At 36.5% G+C, this 10,201-nt stretch overlaps 1 protein-coding gene across 1 annotated transcript; it reads left to right on the top strand.

The window, feature by feature from the left end:
• The first annotated feature begins 643 nt into the window (after positions 1-643).
• On the top strand, positions 644-7,409 carry LOC113316645 (ubiquitin carboxyl-terminal hydrolase 12-like). Its single transcript, XM_026564802.1, has 2 exons — positions 644-3,923; positions 7,342-7,409. The coding sequence occupies exons 1-2, from the start codon at positions 644-646 to the stop codon at positions 7,407-7,409; spliced, it is 3,348 nt and encodes a 1,115-aa protein (XP_026420587.1).
• Positions 7,410-10,201: the final 2,792 nt, after the last annotated feature.

The raw sequence follows: 10,201 nt of genomic DNA, 5'->3' as shown, positions 1-10,201 counted from the left end.
ATACTCTTTTTGACCTTTGATTTTGTGGAATATATTTTACTTTCCACCGTTAAACTCGAACTTCCACGATCCATGATCTATTCCAAATAATTAGATGTCATGCAATTTGGAAGATGCACAAAGATTTTCCTACTTTGACAAAGATATTAATTTGGAAAAATCTTCGGTCATTGGGGCAGGAAACATTGTTAACAACAGTGAAGAAAAATGCTATCCTAAAAAATCGCCTTTTACTGTAAAACTTTGATAAATTAATAATTTTGGGACCGGATATTTTTTTTTTATTTTATCGAAGTTGTTAATTTATCGAGTTAAAATTTAGCATCTACAAGACGGAAGAATTTTATTATCTTAGCGAAGTCATACTGCATCTCCCTTCGTAATCTTACTTTGCTTCGGTTTCCTATTAGAGACGTGACCTTAAAACAGTTTCCTTCCGTTATTATATTTCTTGTTATAGAAGCAAAGTCCGTCCATATAAAGCCGTGTTTATTTCCTTTTCATTGTAATACCCTGTTTTCCAAACTCTTTAACTCTATAAGTAAATCTTTTTTTTTCTCTTTTCCGATCATCGAAATCTCTCTTTCGTACTCTTACGAAATTTTCTGATTTTTATTCTTTAGTTTATATTTGATTTACAGACATGACTGTCTTGCCTCTTCCTCTACAGCCACATGATATTGATGATGAGATATCTAGTGAAGATCATGAAGGTGATGATGTGATGATTGTTGGAAGTCCCGAACCAGTGGAAGTCGCTCCAGCGGAAGCCGTTGTTAGCACAGTGGAAAATCAGGATCCTCCGTCTTCAAAATTTAACTGGAAGATTGAGAATTTTTCTAAGCTGGACCCTAAAAAACATCACTCGGATGCGTTCAATGTTGGTGATTCTAAATGGCGTGTGTTGTTGTTTCCCAAGGGAAACAGCGTAGATTACTTGTCGATGTACCTTGCTGTTGCGGATTGGGATGATTTTCCATTGGGGTGGGTTAGGTGTGCACAGTTCAGTTTGTCAGTCGTCAACCAAATTAATAACGAGGACACAGTAAGGAGAGAGACACAACCATACAAATTTAGTGCACAACACATTGATTTGGGTCATACAAGGTTCATGCCTCTTGGTGAACTCAACGACCCTGATAAAGGTTATATCGTAGAAGATACTTGTATTATTGAAGCAGAGGTTAAGATCATGCCTGACGATTGGACATATGATTCTAGAAAAGAAACGGGTTATGTTGGTCTTAAGAATCAAGGAGCAACATGTTATATGAACTCTCTTCTCCAGACTCTATATCATATTCCTTATTTCAGGAAGGCGGTGTACCATATGCCAACAACTGAGAATGATTTGGCATCAGGCAGCAGCATCCCTTTGGCTCTACAGACTTTGTTTTATAAGCTTCAGTACAAGAAAGATAGCGTCGGAACCAAAGAGCTTACTAAATCTTTTGGATGGAATACGAACCAGGCTTTCATGCAACATGATGTGCAGGAACTTAATAGGGTTCTGTGTGAAAAGCTAGAAAATAAAATGAAGGGAACTGCTGCGGAAGGTACGATACAACACTTGTTCGAAGGTCACCATATGAACTATATTGAATGCATCAATGTGGACTATAAATCTACTAGAAAGGAGTCCTTTTATGACATTCAACTTGATGTCAAAGGCTGTCAAGATGTTTATGCTTCTTTCGACAAGTATGTGGAAGTGGAGCGTCTTGAAGGTGATAACAAGTATCAAGCTGGTCAAGAGCATGGTTTACAAGATGCAAAGAAGGGTGTCCTTTTTATTGACTTCCCACCTGTTCTCCAACTCCAGCTGAAACGGTATGAGTATGATGTTATGCGGGACACTATGGTAAAGATAAATGATCGCTATGAATTTCCCCTGCAACTTGATCTTGACAGGGAGGATGGCAAATACTTATCACCAGATTCTGATAAGAGTGTTCGCAATCTGTACACACTTCAGGCTGTTTTGGTTCACAGTGGCGGGGGACATGGGGGACACTACTATGCTTTTATTAGACCAACAGTCTCAGAGCAATGGTTCAAATTCAATGATGAGCTGGTAACAAAAGAAGATATCAAGCGGGTACTTGAGGAGCAATACGGAGGGGAGGCAAGATTTTCAAATGCATATATGCTTGTGTATATACGTGAAAGCAATAGAGATGAAATTATTTGTAACGTGGAGGAGAAGGACATTGCTGAACAGCTCAGGATTAGGTTGAAGAAAGAACAAGAAGAAAAGGAGCTCAAGAAGAAGGAAAAAGCAGAGGCTTACCTGTATACTACTATAAAGGTTGCTCGAGATGAGGACCTTTCTCAGCAGATTGGGAAAGATGTCTATTTTGACCTTGTTGATCACTACAAAGTTCGCAGTTTTCGTATCCGGAAAGAAATTCCTTTTAACCTCTTTAAGGAGGAGGTAGCTAAAGAGTTTGGTGTACCTGTGCAATTTCAGCGGTTTTGGCTATGGGACAGGCATCGACATGATGCTTATTGTCCGTACCGGCCAGTAACTCTTCAAGAGGAATCCCAATCTGTTTGGAAGTTGAGAGAAACTTCAAATAGGGAGGTTGGCAATGCGGGAAGGTGTTACCAAGACTTCAAGCTGTTCTTGGAAATAGAGCTTGGGCCGGAAATACATCTCATTCCTCTTCCTTGTTATACACCAAAAGAAGATATTATTCTCTTTTTCAAGCTTTATGATGCTGAAAAGGAAGAAATCCGGTATGTGGGGAGACTCATTGTGAATCGTAATGGTATGCCTTTGGAAATTCTGAAAAAGCTTAATCAGATGGCTGGGTTCTCTCCAGATGAAGAAATACAACTTTATGAAGAATCAAGGTTTGCGCCTAAACACATAGACAAAAATCTCACATTCTGTGCTAGCAAGCTCATAGATGGGGACATTATCTGGTTCCAGAAACCCGCTTCAGCTGATAGTACGACACAATGCCGCTGTCCTGATGTCCCTTCTTTTCTGGAAGATGTTAGTAACCGCCGGGTTGTGCATTTTCGATCTGTGGAGAAGCCGATGGGTGATGATTTTTGTTTAGAGCTGTCAAAGGTATTAACATATGATGAAGTCACGGACAGAGTAGCTCGACATCTTAGTTTGGATGACCCCACCAAGATCAGACTTTTCCGTGATAACTGTTACGATCCGAAACCCATTAAGTACCAAGGTTTTGACCGCTTGTCTGAGGTGTTGAGTCTTTTCCAGCGAACTGACGATATTTTGTATTACAAAGTCTTGGACATCCCTTTACTCGAGTTGCAAGATTTGAAAGCTCTAAAGGTTGCATTCCGTCATTCAACAAAAAACGAGACTGTCCTTCACGTTATTAGACTTCCAAAACAAAGTAGAGTTGGTGACTTGCTTAATGATCTGAAGACAAAGGTTGAGCTGTCTCATCCCGATGCGGAACTTAGATTGCTGAGAATTTTGAACCACAAAATTGACAAGGTATTTCCGCTTAATGAAAAGATTACGTACATTGGTGATGATTACTGGTCTGGGAGGCTACTGGCAGAGGAGATTCCAGAGGAGGAGAAGAATTTGGGACCTAGATATCGCTTGATTCATGTGTATCACTTCAAAAAAACTTCATATGGGATAATAAAGCATATTGGGGAACCATTTTTCTTGGCCATCCATGAAGGAGAGACTTTAGAAGCAGTCAAAATGCGCATACAAAAGAAATTGCGGGTTCCTGACGAAGAATCCGCAAAGTGGAAGTTCGCATATTCGACATGGATGGATCGACATAAGTACCTTGAGGACTCAGATATAGTGTCCATCTGTTTTGAGAGAAGAACTTATTATTCTGTTGATCGGGGGAAGTACCTTGGCTTGGAGCATTCTGATACTGATAGTTCCCCAAAAAGAGCACCTGCAGCCAGTAAAAACCTACAAATAGCCGGGTAAAGAAAAAGAAACAGACGTGATTCATTCATACAAAGTAGATACTCAATTTTCATCTAATATTTTTTTTACTACTACTTTAAGATGTAATTTCAATTTAATTAAGGATACAAACAATATACTCCATTTATATATCTAATCTAGCATATTTGATTACAACTGTGAGATATGAGATATTCCCATGTGCTGCACTAAGAACTGGTGGCTTTCGTTTCCGCACGCACCAAGGTAAACTTCCAGAACTATGCTTGAAGCAAGTATGTGTAAACTTCTTAAACTTCCAGAACTAGGACAATCAAGCATGCAGTATTGAATTACCAGAACTAAGCAATGAAGAAGAAGAAGAAATAGACATTCTGAAGACACTTAAAATTCAAAATTAAATTACATAACACATGGTTAATTTTAGTTAACAATAAATTGACGAAGTAAAACAATTGCTTTACAAGAAAATAATCTCGGTTGTCCATTCGTCTCTTCCTTTATTCTGTTATAGGCTTATAAGGTTAAAAGAAAAAGTTTCTCCTATGGGCACAAGATCCCAGTGAAGTAGGCTTAAAAGAAAAAGATTTGTTGGAATACTGGCTAGAGATCGAGGGCAAGTATGAATGACAGAGTTGCAGTTTTGAAATGCAAAAGGTAGTTGGTCTGCCTAGAGTGAATCCAGACCTGAATGGACTCGACAAGTTGGTTACACATCTCGTGTTAGTGAGTGCTTCCATGGACTTGGCTTATCGAAATATGAAGAAGAATTTGTTAATTAGGAAGAAGTTGATTTTTGGAAACACTGCATTGTCTCATATATAAAAGACTGTTGTTGTAATATATCACTCGCTGATTTGTACAGTACAATTACTTGCTTTGAGACTAAAATATATGCACTTGTAGTTTCTCGAGTCTTTGCGGTTTCATGTTTATACACATATGTTTGATTTTCAAATGCTAGTGTTTGTGGTATTTGATCTGATATATATATATATATACTTGGATCTATTCAGTATTGGAGTTACTGCACTTGGTCCAAGGAAGAAGATTGTGCATGCACGGAATGAGTCGAGGAAAGAGAAGCAGCATGCTGGTGGCAGACATGCGGGGTCTTCTAAGAAGAAACTATACATGGTTGAAAGAAATAACAAGAGTGGACGTATACTATGTGGCAGCAAGGAGTAGCGCATAGATTCTGGTCGTAAAAGGGTAATGTCGAGAGGAAATGCTAGGAACACGAAAGTCAGAGACATACCTACATGGTGTTGCATAGAAGGAACAATCTTAGAATACAAATGTTTTTGGTTTTTAGGGTTGTTTTACCCTTCTAATTCATTTTTATATCATTCAGAAGATGCTTTTCGGTACTGCACATTACTCACTTTCGTAACCTTCTATTTTTGATATTTATATTCTTGCCTAGGTCGACGTTTGAGAGATTTATCGCTTGGAGATTTATATGCTGTGCCGTATGACTTTCCAAATCAGGAGGCTGTAATTGAGTTCGTCATCGATCCCATGCATGCAAGTAGAAGCTATACATCGGTTACATTCACTTTTCTCTTTTACTCTCTATATACAGTGCTATTTAAAGAGGAGGTTTCCACGCAAAATATCTTTTTAATTCATTTGTTATATCACCACAAGAAAGGAAAGGCTTTTCTTAGAGGTTGATCGATGTTTAGAAATTGGAAAGAAGGTATATGTATGTATGTGCAGTAAAACTGCATATTCTAGAATCTAGAATGCTTTGGTTTTCCCAGAGAACACATGCAGGCTGACTAAAGGCCTGGCCGGCCTGTTTGGCACCTCTATGAACAATAGAGTCAGATTCTTGTCGTTCCAATATTGACGATCGTGAGCTTCAATCTGTTTTTCGACATATCCCTGACTTTCAATACTTTGACTCACCTACGCATTTTATGATTTTGTTCGACTGATGCATTTGCTTTACAAAACCGTTTACAGAATCGTTTGTGGGGTCTTATCAATAAAAAATTTATATTGGGGGTCCTTCACACGTGGCTAAAACAAATAAAAGATGGATAGTTTACCTCAAGTTTCATCTCTTGCTGAGATCTTCCTATCCTAAAATCAATTTTGCAATAAGCTTTATAAGTGGTCATAAAATCATCCAATAACAATATTTTCAATTAGGAGAAATCAAATTTGGAATAAAACTTGATGATGCGTCAATAGACCCATGATCATGAAGAAGGTGAGATATGACTTTCTCCTTTACCCCTTCGTATGAGATGGTATCTTTATCCTGATGTTTCATTAACCTTGACCCTAGTATTGGAGATTGATTTTTGATTAAAAATGTTGGCAACAATATTTATTAATTATTATTTAAAGGTTTTTAGCTACATAAAATTAATTTATTGTTTTGTTTGTGAATGAAACTTATTAGTCCACATCGTGGAGTTTCTACTTTTATTTGTTTTAAGAGACTATATAAGCTTTTTAGTCCATATCGGGGAATTTATCTTATTAAGTTGTATTTGTCAATTATATAAACAAATTCACTACTTTTGTAAAATCTATGGGAAAGGGGTTGCTCTATATTTTAGAGGGACCCCTAAGGGAAAATATTTTATAGCGTTTGCGATTTTCCTTAACGGTTTTTTCGGAGTTGTCAAGCTCAAGTTGAGCATCTACTACATATGCTAGTAGCAGGTGTAGTAGGGTGTTTTATCCTGGGGATATCCGTCCTGTGAGGTCTATAGCATCACTCTTGAGTGTAGTCGTGCGCTAATGTCTTAAGGGCAACGTGTTGAACACGTGACTCACTCTGTTTTTCCAAAGTTTTGCATTGTCGCTGTTGCGGAAATTTGGGGAGCTCGTCCGTTACATCAAATCAATCACTTCCGTTATAAAGGAGCTAAGTATCAATAACTTTTGCTTATTTGATTTTTCCTTGTTTTTGATTATTGCACCCAACAATCTTAAGACATTATAATTTGTAATAATCATGGATGTTAATTGTGAAGTGAAAAAAAAAACGAATTTTTGGTCAGTTGTAGAGTTTCGAATCTATCTCTTAACCTAAAAGTAATTTAGATGAATCCTTTTGATATAAAGTAGTAGACATCTTTATAGTTACCCACATAAAATTTCGTAATTTTTGGAGTTGTAAAAGTATTTTTTTGATATTTTACAAAACAGAGAAACGTTTCTGAAAAATTCTGACGAGCAGAAATTTGTTGTTAACGAAAGTAGTTTTTATGGGGTAACCATGAGTTTTTTGATTTGGTGATTCAAACGAAGTTTGTAGACCTAGATGTTATCTTCAAAAATCATATTTTATTTTCCGATTCGGAACTAAGGTTTGTGAAATGTGGTGTATTAGGTGTTTGGGAAAACATTGTGTCCGTGGTCAAAGTATAAACGAAGATTATGACATGCAGTTGGAAAGGGACATGGATACCAGGAGCCTGTGGATGAACACAAGTCTTCCAAAGGTGAAAAAATCAAACAACTCTAAGCGTAGTCTTCAGAAGAAAGGTATGTTTCGTAAAACTGAATCCGACGTTACATTAATTAAGGGTGATTGTTATGTTTGTAAAATTCCTGGCCACGCAACAGTAAATTGTAGACAACATAAAAATATTAATAAGTAGAAAGTTAATGTTAATTTAGTTGAAACAAACTAGAACAAGTTCATTGGCATGATGTAGGAAGTTATTTTAATAGACCTGGAGCCAGCAAGAATGTTTGTTGAAACAGAGACCTGTTCACCTCCTATCAGAGGATAGGGGATGTTGAGAAACTCTTTTTGAGTAACTCATCTGCAATAGAGGTTGCATTAAAGGAAAACGTCGAGCAGAAGCTCATATCTGTAATATTCTCACATTGAATGAAGTTTTCATGTACCAAGCATATGCAAGAATCTTGTATCTTGTTCTGTTATATAGATGGTAAAAGATTTTAAATTTTAATTGAATCTGGAAAACTTGTTGTAACTAGGGAGTGATTTTTTTAAGCAAGAGTTATAGGACTTTGGGTCTATATAAGCTTAACGGAAAAACTCATGATAATTCCCATGTTGATTAGTTCAGGTGTGTGTGTGTGTGTGTGTGGGGGGGGGGGGGGGGGGGGGGAGATAGACCTCTTAACTAGTATATCCTGAATAGAGTATCCTTTTAAGGATTAGATGAAACTCCATATGATTTATGGAAAGGTAGATGACCTTCTTATGAATGCATCAAAGTATGGGGGTGTTTGACTAAGATTGTAATTCCTTTTCAAAAAAAGAACTAGATTGAAACCAAAAATGTTGATTGTGTGTTCTGATTTTTCAGACTTTGGTGTGATTTTCTGACTTTGGTGTGAATATTATTATGGAATCTAGGGATGCTGAGTTCCTTGAACATGTTTATTCTTAATCATGTAGCTCATTAGAGATGTGATGCTGATCCCCTAGATATATTTTCAAATACTCAGAACTTATCTTAAAGGAAGATGAAGTTGAGGTTGAGCCTAAGAGAAGTAAAACTATTAGACTTGAGACTTCTTATGAAGCCGACTTCATAACATGCGTAGCTTAGTCTGATCCCAAGACTTGTAAGGAAGCCGTGACATCTACTGAAACCTCGTTCTGGTAAGATGCTTCATTTAGTGAAATGGACTCAGTCCGTCGGAACCAGACTTAAGAGCTTGCTAGTTTACCTCCAAGGAGTAAGACCATGGGATGTAAATGAGTCTTTAAGAGGAAACGATAGGTAGATGGAACTTTGGAAAAATATTAAGCTAAGTTGGTAGCTAAAGGCTATAAACTAAAAGAAGGTGTAGATTTCTTTGATTCTTATTCACTTGTGACGAGAATTACTTCTTTTGAGATGCTAATTGATATTGTTTCCATAAACAACTTGGAGATACATCATATGGATGTTAAGACATCTTTTTTAAAACCGTGAATTAGATAAAGAAATTTACATAGACCAACCTGAGGACTTTGTAGTGAAAGGTTATGAAGACACATTATGTAAATTGAACAAATCTTTGTATGGTTTTCAAATAAGCACGTAAACAATGACATGGAAAATTTGATCATGTGATAATGTGTAGTGGATTTAAGTTAATGAATCTTACAAGTGTATTTACAAGTAACTTGGTAAGGATGCATGTGTAATTTTATGCTTGTATGTTGATGATATGCTTATACTTGATACAAACATAGATGTGATTAATTCCACTAAAAACATGCACTGAATGAGAAAGTTGACTAGAAAGACTTAGGCCCTTTTGATGTAATCTTAGGGATGAGGATTAGAACATAATCAAAAATTTATAGTTTTAGTCATTCTCATTATGTTGAATTTATGCTTACAATCAGTCTGATTGTAAGCCTGCGTATACTCCTGATGTGTTTTCAAAGTTGTTGTAGATAGTGATAAAAGGGTTGTTTCAAGACTTGTGAAGGCAATGAATTTTAGACTTAATAAAAAATTAAAAACAAAGAAAACTTATTACAAAATTGACTTCAAGATATTAGAAAACAACCAAGACACTGATTTCACTATTACACATGAATAAATTATGGTAAACAATCCAAAACTCTAATCATCTTTTAAGACTCTTATTTCTTAATTCACAAATAATCTGGAAAATTCTCAAAAATTAATTGTATCCCTAAGCATAGATTATCTAAACAAATCATAACCTATCTAATTGAATCACAACTAATGAAGAAATTTTTTTGCAAACAATTAAAAACTCTGCAAAAGCAGTGATTGAATGAATTATAAATTATAAATTATATATTAGAGAGAATAAATAATTACCAATTATTCATGCGTAAATAGCTTCCTCATTGTCTTGGTTGTGAGAGAATTAGCCGCTCATCATGTTGGAAAACCTCTCAAAGAATTTCATTGATGCTCAAAAATGGTTTACAAATGATGAGAATATGAGAAATACAATAAAACCGGGTTTGTAACAGTTATAAGTGTTACAAATCAGGGAACTACGACCCACAGTATGTGTCACTGACACTGTTTTTCTAAGACCCACGTTAGGCGTCGTTGTCACTGTTGGAAAACGACTGTCTTTGGCAGTCCGTTCTTCGTGTTCTTCAGAAATGCAGTGGCAGAAAATGGCAGCTCTGCCACTTCAGTGTTTAAGCTCTGTCGTGCTCTAGAACTCTCCGTCCCCTTCTCTGCTACCCCAGGATGATATTTATACTCAACAGGCGAAGAAAATCCTGCGTAATAACTCACAGTAATCTCTCTTTATTCGGCAGTGAAGGGTAATATTCTCGGAATATTTTCTTTCCAA

This window comes from Papaver somniferum, chromosome 10 (assembly GCF_003573695.1).
Source record: "Papaver somniferum cultivar HN1 chromosome 10, ASM357369v1, whole genome shotgun sequence".
NCBI lineage: Eukaryota > Viridiplantae > Streptophyta > Magnoliopsida > Ranunculales > Papaveraceae > Papaver > Papaver somniferum.
The sequence above is the reverse complement of the archived record's forward strand: the minus strand, read 5'-3'. Positions and strand labels throughout refer to the sequence as shown.

Bases quoted from the DNA above. Each gene is read 5' to 3' on its own strand.
- LOC113316645 (XM_026564802.1), top strand. From the start codon at position 644: ATGACTGTCTTGCCTCTTCCTCTACAGCCACATGATATTGATGATGAG. The intron at 3,924-7,341 runs TACAAATAGCCG...CAGTTGGAAAGG, and splicing joins ACCTGCAGCCAGTAAAAACC to GACATGGATACCAGGAGCCT.